This window comes from Pleuronectes platessa, chromosome 6, assembly GCF_947347685.1.
Source record: "Pleuronectes platessa chromosome 6, fPlePla1.1, whole genome shotgun sequence".
In the NCBI taxonomy this organism is placed as follows: Eukaryota; Metazoa; Chordata; class Actinopteri; order Pleuronectiformes; family Pleuronectidae; genus Pleuronectes; species Pleuronectes platessa.
Window position 1 is genome coordinate 2,807,195 of NC_070631.1, and position 27,998 is coordinate 2,835,192.

General features: G+C 43.5%; 1 protein-coding gene across 2 annotated transcripts; it reads right to left on the reverse strand.

The window, feature by feature from the left end:
• Positions 1-217: 217 nt before the first annotated feature.
• On the reverse strand, positions 218-27,617 carry LOC128442486 (probable phospholipid-transporting ATPase IIA). Of its 2 annotated transcripts, none has more exons than XM_053424957.1 (28): positions 27,494-27,617; positions 24,958-25,102; positions 22,963-23,076; positions 22,729-22,837; positions 21,718-21,776; positions 20,703-20,754; positions 19,508-19,602; positions 17,770-17,850; positions 17,150-17,225; positions 16,742-16,818; positions 16,432-16,592; positions 16,193-16,335; positions 15,260-15,372; positions 14,367-14,576; positions 11,409-11,570; positions 10,496-10,588; positions 10,328-10,411; positions 9,372-9,542; positions 8,678-8,776; positions 7,326-7,415; positions 6,917-7,061; positions 5,930-5,994; positions 4,780-4,935; positions 3,104-3,168; positions 2,794-2,902; positions 2,639-2,696; positions 1,352-1,555; positions 218-391 (listed from the first exon to the last, which is right to left on the reverse strand). In XM_053424957.1, exons 1-28 carry the CDS (start codon positions 27,559-27,561, stop codon positions 255-257), a joined length of 3,141 nt encoding a protein of 1,046 aa, XP_053280932.1. In that variant the 5' UTR covers positions 27,562-27,617; the 3' UTR covers positions 218-254. The 2 variants fall into 2 exon arrangements, with proteins under 2 accessions (XP_053280932.1, XP_053280933.1); XM_053424958.1 differs by lacking the exon at positions 27,494-27,617 and adding an exon at positions 25,234-25,493.
• Between the last annotated feature and the right edge of the window lie 381 nt (positions 27,618-27,998).

The following is a 27,998-nucleotide window of genomic DNA, read 5'->3' on the forward strand; positions in this document are numbered from 1 at the left end:
TAAAAAAAAGCAGCCGCCAGTTAATCTTTGCATCAGACACATGAAGCCAGTAACACTGCTCATTAACACAACTCAGGAAACGACCTGCCCCTGGTGCTCCGTCCCTCTGTCACATCCCAGAGGAGAACTCTTCAGGAGAAGGTAGAGGGGGATGAATCCATGTTTGATTCTCTGGTCGACGTGCAGGCTCCGCTGGATGAAGGCGAGGGGAGGAGGGAGGGGGTGGGGGGGTAGGGGGGGGACCTCGCACTCTTCTAAGTGGTCAGTTTGGAGTAGCTGGGCGGGGAGAAGCGTCTCCGCAGGTACTTGAGGATGTAGAGAGGCAGGCAGCTCACCAGCGTGATGACGGTCACCTTCCACAGGAACGACACCGTGGTGATGAAGTAGATGTCTGGAGACAGAGGTCAGAGGTCAGAGGTCAGAGGTCAGAGATTCCCACAGATTGATAAATGATTGGTGGCAGCAGCACCAAAGAGTGAAAGACAAGTTCTCTCATGAGGGTAGGAGGAGGTTTGAGAAGAGCTGCAGCTGAATGAGGTCTGACCATCTGCGTGGACGGTAAAAACTTTATGCACATGGAGAATAACAGTAGTTCACAATGCAACAGTTAAGTAAAACAGCAAGTTATAGATCTGTTGTTTTAATAACTTGTTTTTGGGTTCATTGCCTTGATACTTGACGTAGAGATGGAATCATATCATTTGAGGGAAATTACCTTTTTAACAGTTTCATACAAATTCTCCTCAGCAGATAAAGTGTGTAAACTTCACAGGCAACAATAGTCTTTAAGGTTTATTCCAGTCGGACCTGAAAGGGTCCAGAGAAGCTTCGACCACATGATTCAGTGCCTCAGTGCTGCAGAAATCCACACCGCTCATAAAGATGAAAATAAAGTTGAGGGGAGCTCCGTGTAGGTCACGAGTCTTAATATGGCAACAACTAAACTGGGCTCGTTCTGGAGTCAGCTGAAGTAAATAAAAGTGGAACAGCTTGGCAACACGCAGCTGGAGTGGAGTAATGTAAACAACAACAACAACAACAACAACACTCTGGGCACTAGAGCCTGTTTGTGTTTCTGATTGTGTTCCTGTCGGACATTCGGGAGAGTTTCTATTTCTGTGGGAAGTGTTTTCTACCTTTTCAGTGATAAACACGAGTCACAGCAGTCGCACAGGAAACTGAAAAGGACTCTCTGGCATTTCCTGTTTGATGCGCCGGTTTGTCTGAGCCTCACCGATGACAGTTTGTCTGTCACCTTCAGACTTCACAACAACCTGCATACCACGGCTTATTGTGTGAACGGGGGGGGGGGGCTGCGGTGAGTCCCCTCCTCTCACGTGCGTTCACTCACCGATGAAGTCGTGCAGGAAGACGAGCGAGGCCACGTAGCAGGCCAGGCTCAGCAGCTCGCCCACGATCATGAGCCAGTGCCAGGTCTGGATGGTGAGGGCCACCATCAGCAGCTCCGTCAGGATCAGCGAGGTGAAGGAAATGGCCACGATGTGAACGAACTCCGACTCGAAGAGCAGCAGCGCCCCGTACATGATGATGCTCCCTGAGGACACCAGAGGATCAATTCACTCTCACAACAAGTTGGACTGTTTGAATACTTTCACGTTCATCTCTTTAAGAAGTTTGAAACTATCTCGTCCACAAAGAGAATTTGTTTTGTAAACTATGGAAATACACAGTTTGTTGAGATCGGCTGAAAAAATGAAACATTCACTTTTCACTGCAGATGAGCCGTGTTGGAAACGTCTTGTGTGTTTGTGACCAACAAAGTCCTCAGACATAAATAAACTTCAGGAAGAAGTCCTGAAGTTTACACTGATGTCCAGAGATTCTGTTTGTTTGCACTAGTACGATGTCATAAAAACATAAAAACACAATAAATGTGTGTTGTATTTATTGTGTTTTATGTTTTTATGTTTCTATGTTTCTATGTTCATTGTATGCACCAATAACCAGAGCAAATTCCTTGTAGGTGTAAACCTACTTGGCAATAAATACTTTCTGATTCTGATGTCACACTAAATATTTAATAGTACAACCTTTTTACGATATGTTGCCGATGTGTTTAGTGCAAAATTATAATTTGGCAAAGATTCCTAATTTTCAAACCCTATTGTAAAGGAAAGTATTTTTATTTTATAGTTTTACCATAAACGTTATTATATATATAAATATAAATAAGAAGAAAGCCAACCAGATATATTGCACTTGAATTAAGATTATGAACATATTGTGAATATAAATGATATATTTAATCTACTAATTCAAGAAATCTCAGTCTGTGTGTGTGTGGCTATTGTTCAAGGCCCAAGGAAGCAAAGTGTTGGTGGGATTTGAACATGTGACACTTTCAATATTAAAAAGAATGTTGAATAAAAAGGGGACTCGTCAACGTATGGATCATAAAAACATGAACGACTGATTCTCCACCTCAGGTTCTGTGGAGCTTTGAATAAACTGGTGAACATCAGGTCTCTTATTGCTGCTGTAGTTTATAGTTTATAGTTTATAGTTTATACTGAATATCTTCCTTACAGCTTTGTACTGAGATCGTTCTTTATACATTTTGATATTTGGATTATCTCTGTAGAAACTGACTGTGATTGTCCAGAAGCCTCTTTCTTACCTTGATAGATACTAATCAGGACCCATAATAGAAACGTCTTGAACGATAGAGGTCGACCCTGTGACACAAAACAGAACAACACACAACATGAATGTGATATCTTGGATTGTGTGCACGTTGTTGTCTGCTTTGTATCAATGACACACATCACACACCTTCAACAGATCTTTGTACAACTCCGGGTACAACATGGCCACCTCGGAGTCCACGTCCTTGTCCAGCACCAGGGAGAAGACGGGGAACATGGTGTAGATGGTGGAGTAGCTGAGACAGACAGAGAGTTCTCAGTGGGGACAACACCAGATGAGGTTTCACACGTTTCATTGTTGGATTCATTACACATGCATCCGTCGATACATTCATATTTTCCCCCGCTCACATTTCAACACAGAGGAAATGCCACAGAGACGAGGCAGCCGAATGCTCTGGTGATAACTCACTGGAACTCAGAGTTTCATATCTTACCCGATAATCAGAAATCCCTGGTAGAGAGGGACGGAGGCGAAGTAGAAGACGGAGGAGAAGACGGCCTGGGGACCAAAGAGAGGAGCATGAAGACACATTTATTCTTCTGTTCTTATTAATGAACACATACACTTTTCAAAAGCCACAGCAGAACAAGAAGGAGGTCTAGTATTACAGCACAACATGAACCTGTCATGGTAACACAGACTTTAAAAGCCGACCACACTCTGACGAGTCAATCTGCTGAATCCCACATGAAACACAACGCCGCTGCTGCACTGACGGCTTCTGGCGTCCGTCCCCGGCCGACATGTGGACGGTGCCAGGACGGAGCCGTCCACTCCCGGGGGACGGACCAGACGGGTCCCAGCTGCGGCTGTGGTCGGGGTTAACGTGAGACATGTGGAGGACGATGCTCCCTGAAACCCCAAAGGGCCGCGATGCAGTGAGTCACAGGCCGTCCCCCCACGGCGGGGGCGGAGGCTGGAGTCCGAGATGGGAACTGGACTGGGGACGGTGTTCGGTGAGTGTGTGTGTGTGTGTTTGTGTGTGTGGGGGGGTGTTCAGAAGGGCACCACGGGCCCACTCCTCTGAGTCATCGTGGGCCCCACCCGTCCGTGACCACCCCTGGAACTTGTCCCGGCCTCGTTCCTCCGTCCTCACATTTAGACTTCTAGGTGTTGTGGATTAACACAAACCAGACACACAAACCCACTGGACAGTATTGTGTTGTAAATTTAGCTCAGTTTAAATGTGGAAAACTACAAAAACTGACTTTCTTACCTTTCAGCACTGACTCACATGCTCAGAGTCAAAGCTCCACATGTTCGTTTCAGGGCTGATTATTCAACTGAATCAATAAAACCTGTGTTTGCAGTGATTCCTCTTTATTTATGGATCATAACTCTGGTGCTCAGGAATAAAAACCAGCTTTGCTAATAACTTGCAGGTCAAATCTGTGATGGAGCTGGAAAAAAGCTCTGATGCAATTTATTTTTCCTCTTTCTTTCATAAGTCGGTTACAGAAGAGTTTAATATGTTTTTATGTTCCATGTTTTCTCGTGTTACAGTGTCGCTGTTTATTAAAAGGTTTGATATTTGATTAAAAATTAACCTTGTTTCTTCAAATACTGATATATGCATGAAAACACTTTATCCTAATCGCTCTGTATCTTTTATAAACAATAATTACAAACTGTGTTACCTCTACCGAGCAGAAGGATTTTTATGTTTTGACAGTTTCTCAGCTACTGAGCTGAATTCCACAGAACGTGGTGGAAGTCACGGGCCAAGAAATTAATATTTCCCAGAGAACAATTGGTGGATCTTGATGAAAGAAATTATGATGATTGATATATGAGTTTGTACAGAGCTAATAGATTCAAACGTGGCTTTCAGAAGGAAACGGTTCTAGTTCTGATGAGATGATTAGTTCCCGATGGACAGAAATATTTTCTATTTCAAAACCAGTAGCGATATTGAATTAACATCTGCTGTTTCTAGGCTACTGCTCCTATAAATAGAGCATGTGATGAATAACATAACACATTCATTAATGCAGATGTTTTCATTTGTGCTCAGTGGTCTGAGTTTGAATTCAAACTGAGCCCCGGTGGTTTTAGATTAGTTTAAATGCAGCAGATGGATGTGGATCAGGTTTGGGTCGTGCACTCTACCTGCATGGTGCTGATGCACAGACTCCGGTGGATCACGAACTGGCTGAGGGCCGCCGACCTCTTGTAGCTGTTCCGACCGTGGACCATGAGGAGACGACCCAAATGTTTGAACTGAGTCACCGAGAAGTCCGCGGCCAGGGAGGCCTGCTTCCCTTCCTGTGGAGCACACAGCACAGAGGACAGTGAGGACAGTGAGGACACTGAGGACAGTGAGGACAAGTCGGGGCTGACCTGAGAAACAGGCCTTTCAGCGCTCGGCCGTGTGGAAACTGAAATGAGGCTAAAAACACATGAGAAGAAGAAGAAGTGTCCCTCGGGCCTGAGGTCTGTGGATTCTATTAATCCTGGAAACACAAATACACTGAAGACACCGTTTTAATTCATATTAACTAGTGTGGCAGCGACTAATTGGGCTTTTTATTATTATCTACTCATCGGTTCTTCACTCTAATCACAAGTCTTGTTTAATAACAATTATACAAGGCATAAGATGACATTTTTAAATAGTTTGTTTATTCTGAACAACTGCTCTTTAGGAAATAGTCACTTTTTAAGAGCAAAGAACCAAATAAATGTAAAAATAAATGTGCTTTTAAAAAGGAAAAATTAATTTAAGAGGTCAAACATGTAATAAACTGAAAGAAAAAGTATAATAAATAGGTGAAAAGATAATTCTGAAAGTGATAAAGGGGCCTTCAAGATTCTGTTTTTGCACTTAGATATACACACACCACACACACACACAGACACACAAGGACACACATCAGTCCAGTAAACATGTCTGAGTTTTAAAAAGTCATCATGTCCCGCCCCTTCACAAAATGTCTTCCAATTATAATTTCCCCCAAATGTTAAAAACATACTGAAGATGCACGAGGTTCATGCCTGATTAAATTTCACGTGTCCATCTTTGCAGGAAAGTCCCAGAGAGAGACTCACGGGGCGGACGGATGAGAAACTCTTACTTTTTTTTACTTGAGCTCAAAAGCATCCTGTCATCGTTACTTCCTCAACTCAGACAATAGATCCTCATAAAGAGGAATCATCTGTGTGCACACGTCCCTCTACATGTTTCTGAACGTGAGAGGGATCTTTACAGGAAACACACACAGAGAGAAGCTGGGAGGCCATGAGACGGAGAGAGTCTTACTTTTCCCTCCACTCCCACGCCACAGTCGGCTTCCTGGATCATGCTGACATCGTTTCCTCCGTCCCCTAAGAGAAAACAAAAGGCATGGAAGTGTCAGGATTCACATCAGTGACTCACCAATACAAACTGTTGCTCAAAGTATTGTGTGTGTGTGTGTGTGTGTGTGTGTGTGTGTGTGTGTGTGTTATGAGACACTCCCTGAATCTGGCCTGATTCAGAGATCAGAGCTGCAGCAAAGGAAGATAAAATGTCTGCCTGGAATTTACCAGATCAAAGTTGAGATAAAGGAGCCGAATGAAAAACACGTTAATCATCACAATATTAAATAAACACGCAGATTCAGATAGAATCTAAAGAGCTGTGGTCCACTGCTCTGCGGGTTAAACAAGACTAACGACTTATTTAATTATTTATAAGTGTTAAATTCGTGGGAATCACTGATATCAAGCAGAGGGTTTTGTAACAAAATTAATTTACATGATTCTGTCGTCAAAATGTGATTTTACTGAAAAGCAGGAAGGTACAAATACATATTTACATTCCAGAGATGAGGTCATTAAAACCTTATGATATGTAATTGTAACAGAAGTTTGTTTAGTTAAGTTTCTTATGGTTTAACTACAAATTGTATTTTAAAAAGCTAAATAACGAGTAAACACAGATACTACCAAATGTATAGAACTTAAATGAAGATAATTCACTTTTCTTTAAGTAAAATATAAACATAAATTGCATTGTTTAATTTGTTAAATGAAAGGTTTGATGCTGACATGTCTGTGAAAGACTCATATCGGCCAATTGTTAACCAGCCGACCGATATATAGGTCACGTGGTCATGTGCATGTTGTATAAGTTCTGCTGTGGACATCATGTGCTTTGTTTACATTTAAATCAGATGAGTAGAACAAAGGGACAGTGACAGTGAGCAGGATATAGATAGAGTAGAACTTTATAAAGGAGGAGAGAAGCTGTTGGTTCTCGACTCACCGACAGCGCAGGTGAGTTTGTTGGTTCTCTCCTGCAGCAGCCTCACGATCTGGGCCTTCTGCGTGGGGGTGCAGCGGCAGCAGACCACCGCGGGACACTGACAGGCCAGCTCCATGAACTCGTACTCGTAGTATTTCAGACAAACCTGAGACGGACCGATCAGAACAAACAGCGGGGGGGGGGGGACGTCAGCTGTTCCACCTGATTTACAGTTACACTCCTGCTGCAGCTCAGAGTGAGTCTAACCACAGATACCACTTCCAGAGGTCCTTCACTGGCAGATATGATCATGCATCACACAGAAAATATATGTTGGCGTATCATAAGGAGCGTTAAATCAGTTGGAGGAGGGTTAGACACACACACACACACAGACACACACACACACACACACACACTGAGTGCTCACCTCAAGCGAGTCCCCCGATATCACCAGAGCGCAGTCGTGTTTTCTCCTGAAAGCGTTGAGCTCCAGGTGGGCCTCCCCCCGTGTTGTCACCTGTCACAGTGGAAACCACATTCATCTTCTCACACGTATGAAAGCACAGACACACACACACACAAGAGAGAGACTCCACGCAAACTCGTATCAGGGACGACAATCTGTCAACGTCCTGAACGCTATCAGGAGAATCGCAGCTCGTTTCACTTCAGCTGCAAAGAAGACAAACGTTGGAGCGACTGAAAATCTGCCAGACGTCCGAGTAGTGAACGATTAACTGCTCTGATAACACGTCTCAGGGTTTTTATTACCACGGGACTCCAGATAACAGCCTGTTGTAAAGTTATACGAGTTGATAATCAAATCATTAAGACCCTACTGGGAATTAGGGAGAAGATAAAATTTGATTATCGCCCTTTTTTTAGCAGAGCAATGCATCCAAACGTTAACTATCAAATATTTTTATGAAGAAATTCAATTAAATCATGTGTAGTTACATCAATGTGCACAAGAACATGACTAAATTACAACTGCATTCATGTGTAGGTCCATATGGACACCTGGGATGTGGGAGGACGTTAAAATCAACTGAGGTTTCCTCACAATTTCTGTCAGATTCAAATATAGATCTACAAACGTTCCAAAAATGCGGCTGTGACGAGGCCCGGTGTAAATCTGTCAACGCGAGTTATGCTCCGGTGTGAATATCCTTCAGCCGCTGACTGTTCATACGTCAATCCAGATCAGGCTGTTGGTGGCCACCAGGAAACCAATCCAGATGTATGTGCAACCGGCCCAGTCAGCACTCCCCCGTCCACTGGGACCGAGGTTTTCAAGCCGTGCCAACCATTGTTTTCCTCTTCCAGTAACCGCAGTTGTGCGCAAGTTGTAACCTTCCTCTATGGCAGGCGCTCCTGCTGCTCTGGCGCGGGTCCAGAGAGGAAGGCAGAGGGGGGGGGGGGACTATCAAAGCGACGAGAGAGCCTGAAACCTGAAAAACAAATTAGGAAGTGAGCCCTCTGCATGTTCCCTCTGGGAGTGGTTCAGCTGGTTTCTCTGTGCCGACTGTGGCTGGGATGCTTTCTCTGGTGGGAGGTGATTTATTCAGCTGTGGATTCTGGCTCCGGCTGCGTGTGCGTAGTTGTGCGGAGCCGAGCGACCGCGAGCAAATGGGCCTCGGCCGCACGGAAGATGGATGCCCGTGGGTCGAGGCAGAGAGGGGAACCGGCAGCGGTGCAGTGAACTGGGATGAACTCTGCGGCACTGGAAACCGTTGACATGCAGACAGACAGACAGGAGGCTCCTCGCCCGGCACTCACCGGCCTGAAGGTGTGGATGTCCTGGTTGCGGGTGATCAGATGAGCGTTCTTCGCGGTGCACGTGGCGGTTTCCAGCTTGTCTCCCGTCAGCATCCACACCTACAGGAGGTCATGAGGAGAAGAAATGGTTTTACAAGATGCACTGATGATCTGATTCAGCAGAGACTCAGCATTGGAAAACTATAATTGGAAGGTTCAGGCTTTCTGTGGACAAAATAGTCCCAAATGAAAAGTCTGAGTTACTAGGACACAATTTGTGGAATTTTAAATGTATTAAGCAGATGAAGTTATTATTTTTACCTTCACTGTACTGCGTAGGGGGGGGGTAGATATATTTACAATCACAGAAACTGAGCAAATTCCCCTCAGACTATTTATTTTAATTTGAGTGAACCGACCTTTTGAATGCAGAACAAATGGGATCATATACAAATCAGATTTTTACGATTCTCAAAACCAAAAATGTCTCCATAAAAATGTGGTAGAATATTTGACTGACCCCCTGAAGTTTGCCAACAAGCTTCCAATTAAAATGTCAATATAATTAATTCCATTCACTTTAACGAGGGACTTGAATGGGTTTTCTTTACACGGACAGATATGAAAAACATAACAACCTGTTATGTTTCTATGTTTTGTGTTTTCAATGTGTTGCTGCTGTGAGCATGAGGCCATCACTCATCCCCCTGCAAACCTTAATGCCTGCATTGCGCAGGATCTCCAGGGTGGGCCTGACGTCGGCCTGGAGCTGGTCCTCCACCCCCGTCAGACACAGCAGCTCCATCTCCATCTCCAGGCTCTCAATCACCGTGGCCACCTTCAGAGAGCGGTCATGGACGCTGAGCTTGGCCTGGACGTACCGCGCCTGGGGACGCAGCCGAGGGACGGGAATAGTTTGAACTGGTTTTTTAAATGAGGTCAAATCATTGCAAGACAAAAAAAGACGGAGAGAAAGGGCCAGGAATAGAAGGAGAAAGTATAAACATGGCCACCAGCTGTGGTGGATAAATGAAAACACAGGGAGAAGAACTGCACAACATCCAACACATGACAACCAACATGTACTGGAACTACTTAATACAGAATATCATAAGTTTCAGTTTTAATATAAACCCCGAGAACCACAACGTGTTTAAAGAGCTGGAAGTACAGAACAGACATGATCAACTGGTTCGAGCCCAGTTTAAGATTCCAGCTCCAGGGCAATTTTTCACAGTGAGATAAAGCAAAAAATAATCTGAGTGTGACTCATGCAGGAACACAACTCTGTGCGTGACTCAGTCGGTGACTCACTGCTGCCCACCCGCTCTGCTCACACAATTATACACTTCAGTAATGGGCCTGGGGATGAAGGCTGCAGGGGAGACGGCCCTGCCTTGCTCAAACAATGAGTGGGGCCTGGGTGTGGGGGGGTGTACAGGCCAGAAGGTGGTGGTGGTGGTGGTGGTGGTGGTGAGAGGTTACTCCAATTACCCAAGAACACACTTTGACATTTGGAAATAAATATCCTTCTGCTACAGATTTCGAGAGCAGTGAGTGAAACAAATGTGCAACACATCTTATTTCTGTGATTTAACTACACAATAACCCAAAGAGAAGGACACACACTCCCTCAGCTGAGCCTCAGATCGCTGTGGGTTGAACGCTCACCTCGAAATCCTGATACTGCTCCTCCGTCAGGGATTTCTTGGAGACCACGAGGACCCTCAGACCTTCCCTCGCCATGTTTCCACACTTGAAAACAGAGAGAACGATGTGGAGTCGGCAGGTAACCAGCATTAAAACCATCATGATGTGTGAAGAAGAGGGAAACCCCACCTCCTCCTCCAGCCAGTCGTTGTACTGGACGATGCCGGCCATCACCACGTCAGCACCCTTCATGTAGAAAGTGATCTCCCCGGTTGATTCATCCTGCAAAACAAATGGTCTCAGTTAATTCAGTGTGAGACGGGAACAGGATCTAAAAAACCTGAGTTTCCACTTGATGCCCACGTGAGCCAACGGGAGGCTGGGAGATTTCTGTGTTGCCTAGAAATGCGTAACTTATTTTGATATTCACGGAGTTTGGCTTGAAAATATTATCGGGGGGGGAAGTCAGGTTTCAAGATCCCAGGCTTCCTGAGTCACGGTCCAGCCAACACAAACAAAGTTAGTCATCGGCCTTAGTCAGAGGTCGTTGTAAGGTAAAGTTTTCCTCAGATAATATGATATAAAATAAACATGTTGGGGGGGGTTTCATGTGAAAGTCAGTGTCGAGTACTGAAGAGCGTCATAGTTACAACCAATGACTATAACGGAAAATAACTGAATTACATTATCTTTTAGATGATGCCTATTATTGTGAAAGACACCTATATCCCAAATATATATTATACTGCTATTAAGTATACTACAGTGATTTTATACATACTCATATTATACCTATCTATACAATTAAAAAAAGCTATATATGCACATGTGTGTAAGTTTATTTAAATCCATATACTTAATGCCCGAACACAGTTTTTACATCCTGTGCTGCAAAACTTTACTAAAGTATGTTTCTCTACAAGTACTATTTGTGAAAAGTGTATATTATGTACATACTCTGCATTTGTGTTTAATTAAATATTTTACTGCCTATTTTATTCCCCCGGTGTGAGATCAATAAAGTTCTTATTTTTTAAATCAAATACAGACTATAAAGGATAATGCATGAGAGCTACTGTGGAGAACTCCCTGTGGCTCTCACCCGCACGATGATGCCCATCCTCTTGCTCTCATAGGTGAAGGGGAATATCTGCAGGATGGTGAAGTTCAGGATTTGGCCAGTAGGGGTCCGCAGCTGCATGGAGGACTGGTCTCGTCCCACCAGTGTGAGCCCGACACTCTCAGTCCACTGCACCAGTGACACCTATCAACACAGAGTAGACACCATGGTGGGTGACGTTTAAAATAATATAAACACACGCCTGTGAATAAAGGAGGTAAAGACCAACAGACGGCCATGTTGTTGTTGTTGTTGTTTTTATAATATAAACATCGTTTAAGAAGAGAGACGAGTGACCGCTGCTCTGGTTTCTATTCTTCCCATGAAGAAGCCATTATGTCAATATGATGTTCCATTTGGTGGAGCACACAGAAAGCAGCAGAGACACTTTGGAGGAGAACAGCCGCTCAGAAAGCACAGTCGCCATTTAGCTTCAAATCAATAGCTCCAGCGTTTCCAGCACTCACAGCTATCGATCATAAACTGAAGGAGACGATTCTGAACTGAAAATATTGTTCCTGCTTGATTCTTCCTGAAGGACAGATGACATCCATTATTACAATGTGTGTGTGTGTGTGTGTGTGTGTTTGTTTGTTTGGGGGAGGGAGGATTGCCCAATAACTTCCAGACCAGAAGCCAGGTCACATGACCAATTCATCATCCATCTTCCGACAGAGCTAATAGCCGAGAGGCCAAATGGACGCACAGGAGAAAGAGCCAACACAGATTCCCATGTTCCAACTTTTAAAAACCACAGGATTTGTGTTTCCCGACATTTCTTATTTTTGGAAATGGAATGAGCACGTAGTCTGGCGATGCTCTTCAACGTCAGAATCACTTTCACTGCCGTTGAGGTTTGTCATCCAGGTTTGGGAAATATGAAGATGGAGCTTAGTCACGGCCTAGAAATAATTGGTGTGTGTGTGTGGGGGGGGGGGGGGGGGCTTCAGGGATCCAGGGTCCGCCACAACAGGACCACCTTGTAACAGCAGCGTCTGGCTCGGCCATAGACTCATGACTGGGCTGATAATGCTGCGTCCAGTGGCCTTGACTCAGAACCACCACGTGGAGGACAGTGTTTGTTTTATGAGCTGAAAGCCAAAGTGATTCAGATTTCAGATTTTCGTTTGTGAATCACACAAACTGTCATCGTCGGATGACCTGTTGGTGGTTTGTCGGCAGGTTGAGCAAAAACAACAGAGTGGATTTCCCACAAAACATAGTGTGTGTGTGTGTGTGTGTGGGGGGGGGGGGGGACATGGGCTAGTTCCAGTAACTCTATTTCTCCTTTAATGACAACGCGAGATAAGAGCATTTATCAAGAATTTCCCAAATTTCCCAGGGAATCATTAATGGATCATAGGTCAGTAACAAAATCTGGACTATCCAGGACACTGATATCTATAAGTATCTATATCTATATTCTTTGCAGAGTTTTTATTACCGATACCAAAATGAACACACGCCAACCATTCCTTCTTCTGCATGTGGCGATCTCCAAAAAAGTGAAAACCACAGAGAAGAAAGTTACTGATGTGGTGAAACCCATGTGTTCAACAGTCACTGACATTGTGTCGCAGCCAAAAACCCAAAACCTATATCGAGACTTCCTGAGAAACCAGCAAACACAAACTGAATGTCTGTCTCGGTCGAGTGGAACAGGAACAGTGCTGCATCTCTCAGGGCTCTGCAGAGAACTTCATCTAAACTCGAATTCAACAGCTGCAGCAACACAGAGCCCAGTTCTTTAATCAGTGCGTGTACACAGGGTTCTATTAATGTATACGATCAAAAGAGGAAAGTCAAAAGGGGAATAAGTGCAGTGGGCTGTGAGGCACATTAAGGAAATCCGTATTTACACCGAGAGGAAACTGATCAAGTAGAATTTCACATCCTCTTCCTAACGTTTCAAAGAATTCACTCGGATCAAGGACAGAACACGTGGAATGTTCCACTTTCAGGAAGAAAGACGCGTCGACAATCAAATTAATGGTTGCGGGACGAAAAAAGCCAAGAATCGGAAATGTGTTCTCCCGTCTGTGTTTCCCTGTTTGGCCTCGAGAAAAAGATGTTTAGGTGAATGAAGTGTACATTTCCCATCGGCTCAGAGTGAGATGTGTATCAATCTAAAGGTTGTGTTGTGTTGTGTTTACGTTTCATCACCTGACGGAAATATTTCAGCTTTTTGTTTTATAAATGTGGGAAACGTTCAAGGATCGTTTCCACACACAGAGAAAAAAAGAAGAATCAAACAAGAACAATAGATAATTGTTTTGGTTCTGATTGAGAAAAGACAATTTTACCTTTTTGTTTTTGCAGTCGGTAACTATTTTTATTAAATTGACTTCCTACTTATTGTTTAATGCATTTAATAATATACCTGCAGAGAGCGAGAGAGAGAGAGAAGGAGAGAGAGAGAGAGAGAGAGAGTGAGAGAGTGAGAGAGAGACAGAATAGGCTAAGATGAGTTTAAAATAACTTGTTTCTTCCTCATTGAAAAATCCAGGATCTTTGAAAATTTTAATATTTTTGATTTTAAGAAATTTTACTTAATATATTGTGTGATTTTTTACTTCCATAAAAGTATTTTTTCCATATTTGTGTACTCAAGTCTTAAAATTTCCACATCACATTCGTGTAAGTTGCATATTAGAATATGATAAATTGAAGGTGGGCATAGAAACTTTTCTCTTTCAGCAAAAAATGTAAAAGCAACGAGATGAAGTTAAAGCAAAGTTCTAAACTAACAAAAAACAAAACATATTTTTGACTGGATGGATACTTTAAAGTCCTTTATGATCCATTTGATGATTTAAAGACAAATATAACTCATATAAATCTCATCCTGCCTGTAGGATTTGAATGTCTCATGTCATATTTCTGCATCAATGTCAACAATCAGACTGTATGAATGTGGGTTGGCTCTGTGTGGCTTCAAACCTCATCGGGGCTGGACGCCTGGTAGACCCTGCACGTGTCCTCATAGTGCTGCTCCGCCTCGGCCTGGTCCGTCACCCCGTTGGACTCGTACACCGGGGTCACGTTGTGCACCAGGGCGATGGCCTTCACCGCCTCGTGGACTCTGCTGATGATGGTCTTGCGGACCTTGGTGGCCGCCGGCCCCCTGGAGGCTGGAAGGTCGTGGGCGGGCTGAGGACAAATCACAGAGGGCGATGTGAGAGGAATCTGAAAAAGAGCTGTGACACTCACCAAAGAGAAGAAGCTGAAAGTCTCAAACTGAAGAATGATTGTTTGGTTTTTACATGTTTTGCTCTTTAGGTTCCTGTCTTTATCTTTCCTCCTCTTTCTCTTCTTATTATGTTCAGAAGAACACATGCAAGAGGCTAATTGGAAAACAGGGAACACGAACTGGGGACGTGAAGGTTTAAGTTTGATAAACCAGTTGCTGAACCAAACCCAGCTTCAATCACGGCTGTGACAGTGGCCCGTAAACACAACCAGATGTGCAAAAGAAAAAACATGAGGAATTTGCTTTTTGCATTGTGAACCTTTGCTATTTTTAGAGAGCCGTGCGTTCCAGGGGTTAATGGCGGCGTCATTAAAGAAGTCCGGTCAGTGCTTCGCTTGTGGGCTAATCCTGTTTCCTGCTCGGCTAACCTCTGGTGTCAGAGGGGACAAAGAGTGTCATCTGAGGACAGGAAGCACTCAGCCAAACAATAATCACAAACTCACACGTTTCTTAAAACAATATCCAGGTCTGTTTGCCTTTACTCTTTCCCAAGCTGTGGGGAATTTCAGATCTTTTGTTTTCTAAATCTTGTTGTGAATGGATTTGTTTCATTTCTTCTTGCATCTTATCTTATTTTGTTTACCTGTGTGTAGGCGCTGAACACGTGGCTCTGCACCTCGTCCATCGAGTCCATCCCATAGGCCACAGTCCCCAGGTGCAGCCGCCGGAACACCATTTCATTTTGGGTAAGAGTCCCTGGAAAAGATCACATTACAAATTACATTTCGTTGCAAAATACTAAATAATTCCCACATTATTGCATAATTTCTAGCAGCACAAAATGTGAGATGGTGCTTTAGATAACGGGCATTAAACATAATATTGGGAAGTAATAGTTTAGTCTATAAAGCTGCTTTTTGACATGTGCTGAACTCCGGGTTAATCTCCTGCAATTATCTGGAAGAGGCTCCTGAGATTTCTGTGTTGTGAACCAGATAATCTCCTGCTGTGTTCTTAGTATGTGAAAGAAAAACTCCTGAGAGGGTCCGGACCCGATTCTCCAGAGGTCACGGAAATGGCTTCAAAGTTTTCCTGCTCCAATCTCACTCGTAGGGATTAACAGACATTACTCACAGGTTGTGTTTGAAGAACGTTGTGTCACTCCTCACAACCTCTGTATCCTCACACTCACTTTAAAAGCATTTTCAAGACCTCGTGGGCCTTCGCACGTACAATAGCCCGACCTGCAGGACCCCCCCCCCCCCGGCCTTATCACACTCTGGATGGATGAGGAAATGGCCGATCATTTAATTGGGCACCCGGGCTGTAAATCTGACATGCAGCGCCTTGCGTCTGAGGAAAAGCACTGATGGAGGTAAAGGTGTGAATTAATGAGAGACTAACAGCTTTTCTTTTCTTTTTTATGATTTAAGGGGCCAATAAGTAACAGCTTTGAGGGAGCACCCCCCCCCCCCCCCCCCCCACCCCCCAGGACAGGAAACGACTTCAGTCTGCCCAACTGGATTCTCCCTTGGTAAATCCTCAGCTCTCTAACGGCTCAGTTTCAGAGTCTGACCTGTCTTGTCGGTCAGCAGGTAGGAGATGCGCCCCAGCTGCTCCGGGATGGTGCTCGCCCTCACCAGCGTCCCGGGGATCTTGGAGTCTTTCTTGATCATCCAGCTGAAAACCATCTTTCCCATATCCAGATTGACACGCAAGCTGCGTCCAATAAGAGACAAACACAAATCAATGTACTGCTCTCTAGCTGTGAACTCATAAATACAATACAGCAGGTGATGAATCTTTGAATCGCACCTGATGGGCACGATGTGCGAGAAGAGAAGCAGGAAGCGGAATATCTGGAGGTACCAGCGGCCGGCGAAGTGCTGGAGGGCGACCATGACCAGGGACACCAGGACCAGGGCCACGAACAGGATCTTAGTCAGACAGTTCACCTCCAGGTCAAACAAACCAACCTGTGCAACAGAGGTCACCATTAGGCATCAGATCAACACATACACATGACGTGTAGGTCAAATAATGCTCAACATCTATTGATGTAGATCTTAAAATCTGCAATTGTGCAAATGAAACGACAGAATGATTGTGTCCAGCTCCACTGTACCTTGTGCCTCGGGTTGGAGGTGTTCATGACGCTGCGCAGCTCCTTTCCTGTGTAGATCACAACCCCCACCACTGTGCCTGATGGGGGGGGGGAGAGGGAAAGAAGAAAATGCTTCAGGCCAATATCATCCAGGAGCAACGTATTCATAGAATATGCCAAGCCCCTAATCCTTCTGTAAATGAAGAATGTCATTTTGGAATATAGGATACACACAGATGTCCAACTGCCTAATAGATAAATGGCTTTGTTAGGAGATCACACGTGTAGAAGAAGAACACTGTCTCCAGCATCGTGCTGAGCTGCCCTGGAGCGATTTCCAGCGCTGTGAGCTAAGAGGGAAGATCGGTCCTGGTTCCTTCCGGGGTCTTACTGGCTTCTTAATCCCCCCCCCCCCCGACAGATATTTACCAGAGGCTACAACGGTGCTGGCCCACAGGGTGTTCTCGATGCTGAGGCTCTCGTTGACTGGGGGATCTCCATCTTCCTGTAACGGTTGATACCATACAGTGAGGAGGAGGGGGGGGGGAGGACACACAAACTAGTCAAATAACTGATTGTCTACTCAATTGTCTTTTATGTGTTTGTTGTGCAAAGACAAAGGAGAGTTCAACCGACATGATAATTATTTATATAACGACATTTCTGGCTTCCTCTGTTTGCTTGAAGTGAGTTTTGAGAATTTGTTTACAAAGGTTGATCCTCATTCCTTTATTCAGACATGAAAACACACATTTAACAGAATGAGGTGATTAAGTTCTCCGTCACTAACACGGTTTTCTGTCAGTTAGGATTCCAGAAAGGCCACGAATAAAAAAAACTGTGTTGATGCACAGATATGAGTTTGTGGATAGTTTCTTATTCTGTTTGTTTTCTCTAAGTTCTGCTGCTTGTTGTAATATCCATCATGCACAAGCTTCCATGTTCACTCCATAGAAAACATAATAAGGTCGATATTCATATTAAAAGGAGTTTCATATATAAAGGGCAACACATTTGAAAAGAGGCAGAATAGTTATGTGAGCACTCACCCTGGTAAAAGTTCCGATGAAGTTATGGATGTCGATATTCGGCTCTTCGGCGTAAACATAGGATCTGATTTGGAGGAGGTCCTGGAACACATTCGAAAAATGGTTTAAGATCAATAACATTATTAAACTATGTCACATGACATATTACATCTGGACACCAGCATCCATCTTTAACTCATCATCTACAGTTTGTGTTGCAGCCGTGTTTGCTATGTTGAGAACTTCTGCCTGAGGCCAGAAACTTTTATGAGGTATTCAAAATAAAAAATAAATATTTCCACACTTGTTTGACAAATATAGCAGGTGCTTGATTTTTGCTAATATGTAAATCCTGAGGCACACGACTTTTACCCTCAGGCAAGAGAACCATGTACACACGCTGGATGGCGTGGGGCCGATAAGGTGAAGTGAGAACGACAATAAGAAAAGTATATTTGTGACATAATCACATTTTATTTGCATTCAGCCGGTTTCAAGCCTTCATCTGTTTGCTTCCCTCCCTGGTTCTCTGCTCACACATATGTTTCAATACGTGATATTAATCTGTTCTCATAAACAGGTTTGACTCCTTCTGTCGTAAGATAAGTGAACATGTTAATGGAGCTGTCACTTCCAGCGTCAATTCTGATTTCATAACCACAAACACAAAATAAAGATAACAGCTGTGCTTTGATTTCACTGATATTTCCATACTTATTCAAATGTAAAAGACAAAATATATATTTCTTAATTTCTTTTTTCAGCCGTGTTAGTAATCCATTACATCTATTATCGATTTATCGGATTGTTGATAAATCGATTCATCACTTGTGCAATAAAAAGCCAGAAAATAGACGAAAATTCCCAAATCAACATCTTCAAAGTGTCTTGATCCGAAACAGAGATATTCAACTGACTCATGGAGCGATAATCAACTTCTAGGTATTGATTTACAAAATGTTCCAGTAATGGTCATTATTAGCCATTTATTAAATATTAAAATTCAGCAATGTCACCTCATCTCTTTGTGACTGCAGCTTCACGTCCAGATTGACAGTTTGTGTACGAGTGTTTGCGTTACAGTTTTGCATTTTACATCGACATCTCTCGCCCGAGGCTACGAGGCTGACAGGTAACATGTGCTCTATCACCTTTGTTTGACAAACATGGCTGTTATTTTATTCTTATCAGATCCTGACTCCTGAGGCATAAGCTGCTTATCTTCAGAAAAGCATCTGAGGGATCAGAGGAGCAGGAGGCGACAGGAGCAAGGGGAGTTTGACGAGCAGCAGTTCAAGGTGGAGTCAGACTCAATCAACTTACTGTCATTGTTGATGTTGTGTTATTCTTCTTTATTGTTGTTTTATCCTCTTGTGAAGCACTTGGTAGCCTTGTTAAGAACAGTGCTATTCGAATAAGGCTTATTGTTGTTATTGCTGAAATCAACTATCTGTTATTATAGAACAATCTGCTGATTAATCATTTAATCTATAATGTGCCACTAAAGTTTTCAAAACCCGAATTACATCTTCAAAGTGTTTAATCCTGAAATTCACTGTATTTTTTTAAATGGGGCTGAAGATCTCATCAGGTCTGAGTTGAACCTTCAGATCCACGAAATTCTCCGAGGACCAGGTCCTGCTCTGTCCTCATCAAAGTCTTGGACATGTCCCCATGTGGCAATAACTCCAGAATTCAATGTCATAAACACACTGTCACAACTTTCAATCTCTCCTCCATCTTTTAATCCATGACTCACGGCAGCGGTTGGCAGCCTCTGCGTGCAGGCCACTGGGAGGCGCAGTTTCCAGTCCGTCTCTCCGTCCAGCTGGTCAGTCCGCAGGAAGCAGGAGCCTGGAGGGGGAGGAGAGGACAAGAGCTGCCGCTGAGGCCGGGAGGGGACACACTTACCCCTAGAGGGCAACAACACACAGGCCTAGTGCGACAAAGAGCCTCATTATCTGGACGCTGGATGATGGCACTGAATGTACTTATTCATACTTCAATACATATCGAAGGCTACATGTCCACAGTTGTCCTGATTTGTGAATGACCACATTTAAATGGGGTTTGAAAGACATTTGACCCGGAGTCGCATGTGAATCAGTAACTTCTGAGGGACCTGGCTGCAGAGTGCTTGTGGGATCAAGCCAGGGCAGAAGTGGAGGCATCCAGCGAGGCCCATCCCCCCCCGCCAGCCTGCCTGCGTCATCCTGGCCTAGGCGCTTCATAATTGACCTAATGGCCTCCACATGGAAGAGAGATAACCAAGCACTATTTCCAGTAAAACAAAGCTGTTGTTTTTCCCTCCCCCCAACAGGAAGACGCAAACCAAAACACGCATGTAGCTTCTCTCACTCAGTCACGTTTGTTTATCTGGAGGCTGAAAATTAAAAAAAAAGGTATTTGAAATGTGCTGTGACTCAGTCTGGGCCTTTTTTTTTTTTTAATCGACTGGTTTGTAGTTTGTATATTTGCAAATACACAAAACAACGCAACTCTCCACGTCGGTGTCATCCCTCGCGAATCTCCTTCTGATCCGTATTTGATTATTCAGATGAGGACGCCTCCTCCTCACGTCTCCTGTTTTCTCTTTGCATTTGATTTTTCGGGTGTGCCCCAGATTTTCGTCTCATTAATTTTCCTCCTCATTTGAAAGACAAAATTGGTTGATAGACAAAGAGAGAACATTTTTGTCTACAATGCCCATCTCACTATTAAATGCAGACGGCAGTTCTCTCTCCCCCCCCCCCCCTCCACGCCAAACTTTGAGTGATAGTTTAGTACTGGACCCGATTGCAATTTAGACCTCGGAGGACTTCCTGTCCTGGCTCAGGGCTAATCCCTGCACCTCAGCGCCTTTTTTAAACAAGTCATTTCCCCAGGCAGCCCGCCAGCCAGCCAGGCAGCCAGTCTGTTGTGGAGATCTGGATGAATGACCAGCAGATGTTTACCATTTCTTTCAGAGGTCCTTAAAAAGATCATGTCAGCAGGAACACGCTGGTTCTACAAAGAAAAGGGCAGAAAGAAAAACATGAGTTCCCTGATCTACCTCCTCCTCCTCCTCCTCTTCCTCCTCCTCTGTTCTTTTAACTGTGGCAAAGTTAACACTTTTTAGCTTTTCATGTGCCACATTACCAAACAGCCAGTCAGTCACAATAATAAGCCCCTGCAGCACAAATCATCCTGTCGTGGCCCGAGCAGGACCCTGGACCCAGGTTTTACTCCCCCCCCCCCCTGACTTGGCCCCTCCACCGCTCTGGTCCCCCAACAGTTTATGGATTATTGCTAAGTGGTCGATAGTCTAATAAAGATGTATTATGACTCCTTGAAATGCAGGTTAATTAAAAAATTCCACGGCTTTCCCCTTTGTCAGCTCCTGGTTTCACCTCCGCTCGAGTGTCTCCCTGAATTGTGAGCCACATAACTCTGAATCACTCAGTCATATTAGTGAAACGTGTGGGACAACATGTGTGACCTTTCCTTCAGCTCCGGTGAAATGTGTGATTCAGGGAGAAGTCCTCGCTCGGAAACTGAACACAGGGCTCGCTTCTCCTATTTCAAGCACTAAGATCTCAGAGAATCCACTCGGCAAAAACAACCGATTCGCCCTCACAGCTCAAACTAACTTATGAACAAACCCATAAACCTAAAAAAAAATATATAAATATCAATAAATAGTACTTAATTGAATTTGTGTCCAGGATCTAATTGAAGGTATTTTAGGTTCCATGTCTCCTGTGAATGCATCGAGGTTGACATGCTGAAGCTGGGCATTGATCACAAGATTACAAAATCTTTACTAACTCCTTTCACCTCAGTCACCACCGGAGCACAGGAGATTAACAGCCCCCTCATTATCCACTCTCATATAAACGGAAACTTGACAGTCCTTAAAAACGCAAAAAGCTAAAAAAAAAAAAAAGGCAAAACTAGTCACAGATGTGGAAGAAGCAATCTGCAACGAACCTTCTCCACGATTATAAGGTCTCCCACTTGAATCCCACTGCTTTTAACCTTCACTGTACCTGGAACACACAAGACAAAAAGTGTTTGGTTAATTCACACGTTAAAGGTTAAATCAGATATTCAAATTAATCAATCGTTTTGGTTTGAAGTCTCAGTAAACAGACACAGACTTTAAAAAGCAGTGGAATTTAATTCTTCTTCTTCTCCTGGCTTTAAAAATAAAGTTTAATGTGTTTTTTTTTTTAAATCAAACATATCTCTAAACATCTACTACTAATGTCTCCTCTGGGTGAACCCATGTGTCACCAGTCAGCCCAGTAATTTTCCATGCAGATTGGGAGGAATGCTCGGGAAGCTGAGCCTTTTCTCTCCTTCCATTTGGAACCGACGGGCAAAATTGTTTGGAAGAGATCACCGACCCTTGACCTTTCGCTGTGACCCCTGGGCTTTGCATATGTGAGACATTAAAGCACATTAATATTGCTATTGCATTAGGGGTTCGTGGGACTTCACAGCAGCGCTCGGCTCTATTTGTGCCATAAAATCTATTTTTACAGAATAAAAGATCAACACAGTAAAAAGTCGGCTTCAGGTCAGAGCTCTCAGAAACAAACTGTATCTCCACAGAAAGGAGGAGGAGATGAGAAGCTTTGACTTCTTCACCATACAGTTTCTATAAAACCCTAAAATATGCAGTGGGGCCGCTATCATGGCGGCAACCAGTCATTGTGTTTATGGGTAAAACAAGCTGCCACATCAAAGGGACAAAGTGATGGAAACCACAAGAGGTCTCCTGCTTTTTATTGCTGGTAGCACTTTATACCAAGGCCTCTTATGTACACTTTTACATCTCTGCTTTGAATTACCTTCCATTTCCCCCAGCCCCAATAAGTTTTATTAGGACCAACCTCCTACAGTTAATAGACACTGATCCTGAGAAATAAGCAACACGGCTCAGATATCAACTCAGACTAAACATCGGCAGCTCGGCCCCGAGCCTCTGATCCTCACCTCTCGTTGAGAGCTTGCTGTAAATCTGAGAGTTCACTTCTTTGTCTCGAAGATAGCATCTGATTTCTTCCACTGCCTCTCGCATGATGGTGATGGTCAGTACCAGACCCTGGAGAGGAGAAAAGGGAGAAAAACACAAACCAACATTAAGTATCAAAGCTGTGGAAATACAAAATTTAAGAACACACAAATGCTATTGACCGGACAAGTAGCAGTTAAAAAAACAACACATACCAGAGGGACCCAGTAGGTGTAGAGGGCCCCCAAGCGCAGCTCTTCAATAAACTGAGAGCAGGCCAGAAGCAAAAAGTACAAGTTGAAGAAGTATTTGTACTCGTTGTACAGCACCTGCGAACAGACAAGAGAAGTACTCAGTGGAATATTCACTGTGGGTCAAGTTATTAAGAAGTTTGATGAGATTTACTGCTGGACATAATTTTGCCTGACTTGGACAGAGACTTTAACAAATGTATGAAAAATATAATGAATGAATGAAAAATTTAAATGAGTTCTAGATCCCTGGTTTCCTTTTTGTTTCATTTCTTATTTATAGTTGATTGTGATAAAGTTTATGGTGAAACTGTAAAATATCAAGCTTCATTTACATTCCTTGATTAGTCATAAGGGTTTGATAATGACATGTTTGGGATACTTATTAATAAATATGAACAGATGTATCAGTAACAGAAATGTTTTACTGAACAATAACGGCATCGTCATACTTTAAAAATTATATTGTTCCGGCTCTTAAATGTATTTTCATTTGTAAATGTCAGTTTGAGCAGTTTAACAATCCATAAAGGCCGTTTTATGACATTTCATAAAGTAAAGGATTAAAGAGAGCTGAAAAAAAATTGATATCGTTAATATTATAGCATTTTATATTATAATATGATAATGTATAAGTACGCTGTACTTATACAATCACAAATATTAAAAGGGTCTTTACCACATAAATATTTGGGCCATATTCATATCTTTCCCTGGTAAATATCAACATATCCGTCACTCCCAAGCTTTTAACTAAACATAACACAAGTTCAGTCTACAAATCTCATTTAAACACAAATAGTTTTTCCTCCACCCGAGTTGTTGTTCTTATAATCAACACACAAACTACAACTTTGCTCAATTTCATTACCACCGCGGTGCAAGATTACAATCAGGGGAAAACTTGAGTCATTTCCAAAAGCGTCGAGCAGCAGCACACGAGAAAGAAACGTAATATGATAATATGTTTTAGTGAGAAGAACTGAAAGTAAATAAAAAGCACAACGTTTTGCAATGCAAATAGCCGTTTGCAAATTTGAGCTACTTTCAGCGTCGGCCTTCATACACAAAATTAAGATCTTGAGACAACTGAATATCTGGAAAACAAATGTGTATGTAAATCATAGCAGGAAAATGCACAGAGTCCAAAGACAGCACGCAGCTGAGTAACACCCGTCCATGAAGGAAAAGTCACTTCCACACTCGTCTGAAGCTGAACGTGAGGAGAATTGTGCAAAAAGATTGTGAAGATATTTTTCCCCAATGTGGTTGAATTGATCTCTTTCTGACACGTCTTTAAAATGTCTTCATTTGAACATGAGACACTGGATGATTACCTGAGGGTCTTATTGTGTTGACATGTGAGGTGTTGTCATTTAGAAGCCATGATGATATTGCAGTGCCAGTTTCAAGATTAGGGTTGCAAGATACCGGGAATATTCAAAGTTGGCAACTTTCCATGGGATATACGGGAATATACAGGAATTAACAGGAATTAACGGGAATTAACTGGAAATTGTGTGGGTAATTTATACTAAATGTATTTACCTTGTCATATACAGACATAAATATAAACATTTTGTTTTGTCATAGGCGGATTTGAGCCCTGAGGAAACTTTGGGCACTTGACTATATGCCATTCTTAATATAGGTCTTTGCACAGTATTTGCAAATGTACACAGCCTTTCCTTCTACATTGGCTGGGGTGAAATGTCTCCACACATGAGATGGTGCACGTGGAATTGTTCTGTAGAATAAGATGAGAAAAAAGCTTTTAAAAAAAACACTAAAGTAATGCCAGAGATATAAATAGTTAGTGGAATAACAGAAGTACGAATATTAAAAATCTCTAAAAACAGTGTCCAGCATGACAGCAGAGAGTCGGGCTCCGGGAGGTGGGGGGTTCTCGGGGGGTGAAGGAGAGGAAAGGTGGAGGTGTGACCTTCGGCTGACACTCACCATTGGCAGGAAGGTGAAGAAGTTGTACTTCTGGTTGTTGATGACATTCCGAGGGAACCGCTGCTCCCTCTTTTCTGGGTGGCCGAGCCAAACGGTGCGTGGCCGGAAGTCGCCCATGCCACAGCACCTGGACCACGGGCAGCACCTGAGAGGAAACACCGGGGGGGGGGGGGGGGGGGGGGGGGGGGGGGGGGGTTAGAGACGTACACACCTTTTAGTCCCACCACAGGAATGTATAAGAATCTGACTCACAACCCTGTTTTGTGTTGTGTGAACCTGGTGATAAGGCTGCTGAACTTTTAATGTATTTGCTGTCACATCTCCTGGTTAATCATTAGCTTATTGAAGCCGAGCCAAAGATCCACGACCACAGAGTCCAGAGAGATGGCGTCTTAGGAAAGAAACATTAACTTCATCTGAAACCGGGCGGTGACTCCCTTCAAGCCACCAAAACAAAACGCTCCTCCTCAATCGACCAGCGGGTCAGTGACCTCGTGACTGCTACCTGACTGAGCAGGTTCAAAAGATTTAATATAAGTTCAAAGCCTCTATCGGCGGCAGACAGTGATTGTTATTCTCCAGCAGTAAAAGAGGATTGACCACATATCATAATGCAGCAGAAACAATATTCACTGTTCAGAAATACAGTTATTCTGACAACCGGAAGTGGTTGAACTGGATCCCAACTGGAACCAGTTCTCAATTCCCCCGCCCCACATTTCAGAGGCCATGCAAATATGTAGGCATTTTGGATCAGGGTTGACTGGAGGCACTCAAATGTAAAGTACAGTGTTTAAAGACCGAAGAATAAAGATCTATTAGTGAAGCTGCAGATTCCAACCAACTGATCCCCCCCCCCCACCCCTGCTGTGACCTACAGTGACCTGTAGGGGAAGTGACAAGTCGCTCCAGTGTCTGGTTTTGTCCTTTCTGGGCTCCTGTAGAAAAACAACAACCCACTCCGCGGAAGAGGACCCACTATCGATGTGGCTATAAACGCACAATATGTAACTTTAGCCACTAGGGGCACTCTCAATCAAAACAATAACAAAAGACCTTGTTTGATGACGCCATAAAGATTACTTAGCCTGACACGAGTAATATGTAAATCATGTTCAAAGATGATGTATTGTATTAAAGCTGTTTTCACATTAAGCAGCAAACGTCAATGAATAATTGTGAAATATAAATAGATGAAAGGCTGGCAGAGTGTTTTTCCTTCATCAGGCATCGTCGGCCCTGGAGGTTAAAGCAGAGACGGATCAATTGGATAAGACGTAATTAAAACATCACATTACCTTGAATAATAATATAATAATAATAATATAGGCTATACAAATAAATTTGATTGATAGTTTGTTGGAAACATTTTGGGATAATGTGAGGAAACGAGTCTCCTACATACATTATATATGTCCAGTTGTTGTTTTTTAAAGACATTTTAATGAAGAATTGTTATGTTTGTGATGTTATGTTTGTATATTTCATCTTTCATTCTGCTCCTGTGGTCTCATCTAAGTGTCCGTAAGCCCCGGTATTCAAATCTGACCAAAAACGACATAATTTACTCCATGTTTTTTGGCCTTATTGTTTATTATCCTCAACCCGTGTTGTGCGTGGAACACAACGGACACTGGGATGACACCAGAGCATCAGTACCGTGTTTAGTTTGTCCAGTCTGGGGCTACTGTAAAAAAAAAAACATGGCTGCCTCCACAGAGAGGACCTGCTCCGGATGTAAATATAGAGTATTTAAATATAAACTGACCATTCTGGGGTAAAGAAAACAACAATTTGGATGAAACACACAAGTGAAAACATCTCTTATAGCTCATAACTCTGCCAATAGGTCATTTTAACCTACATCTTACACACTGGACCTTTAACTGACATGATGCTGCATAATTCAAGTGACTTGCTATTCTCTGATATTGTTTTAATAGATCATAAGTCATTTTTCAAAAACATATACAGGAGGGTTTATTGTTCTTATGGTGTTTACACATAATGATAATAGCGTTGGCCATGTTCTACACACCTTCCTTTAGAGAGGGGGGGAATGGGGGGGAGGGGGGGGTGCATCTATATAGATAAAAAATGTGTAAATAATAAAACACACATATGATCAGAACCAGGAATTAGCCGGGTCCCTGCCTGGCTGCTGGATTAACGTGCCTCCAACCCGAGGGCCTCCGGGTCCGCGCAGCTTCCCGAGCAAATATTGACATCCTGGGCGTTGGAGGTGCACTTGCCCCGGAACAGGGGACGTCCCGCCCGGTGTAGCCTCGGCTAGCAGTGCTAAAGCTACACCCGGATGCTACATTAACTAGCCCGAACACAGATGCTAGCGGTGGGTTCCGACCCGTGGATCTGTCACGTTAGCGCCTTGCTAGCTCCAGGAGACACAATGCGGAGCCGCGCCTGTGAGCCGCCATCCCGGCTGCAGCGACCCGGACACCAGCCACCTGACTCACGGTGGTTCCGTGTTCATGTGTCCCTCTCCCCGCCACCCCTCCGCCCCAGCAGCGGCCCTTACCCATTCCGGTGTTTCCCGTCGTGTCGCTTCGGTCGCCTCACGGGCTGAAGCGGGATGTTGTCGGTCATGTCTGGAGCCTCGGTGGCGGCCGGTCGCAGCTGGAAGCCCCGGGAGGACGCGCTGGTGGAGGCGGCGGCGGCGGTTCTGGGCGGAGGCTTCCCCAGCTGTCAGTCACTCAGGACGGGGACAGGCTCAGCGAACCCGTCCTTCACCAAACATGACTCACTGGAGGATCCACACTTTATTCTGCATTTACATAAAAAAGATTATTATCACCTGGGATTTTACTATAAAAGTGCAAATTATTCTATAATAGAATAGTATTATCACATTGTTTATTATCGACTTATTTCATATTCAATATGATCTCATATATCATCATCCTGCATATAATTATCTCATTGAATATCATTATCATCGTGCATATTATTATCTCATTTCCTTAGTATGGAAGCCCAAATAGTTCAAATCATTCATCAGTCATTATGATGAGAAACTTGAAATA

What these genes read in the sequence shown, in the direction of transcription:
- LOC128442486 (XM_053424957.1), bottom strand. Translation starts at nt 27,561, where the DNA reads ATGACCGACAACATCCCGCTTCAGCCCGTGAGGCGACCGAAGCGACAC. An exon ending in AAGGACCTCTGAAAGAAATG is followed by an intron (nt 19,603 to 20,702) that starts GTAAACATCTGC and finishes CTCCCCCTCCAG; the next exon opens with GCTCCTGCTTCCTGCGGACT. An exon ending in GCGTGGGAGTGGAGGGAAAA is followed by an intron (nt 4,936 to 5,929) that starts GTAAGACTCTCT and finishes TGTGCTCCACAG; the next exon opens with GAAGGGAAGCAGGCCTCCCT.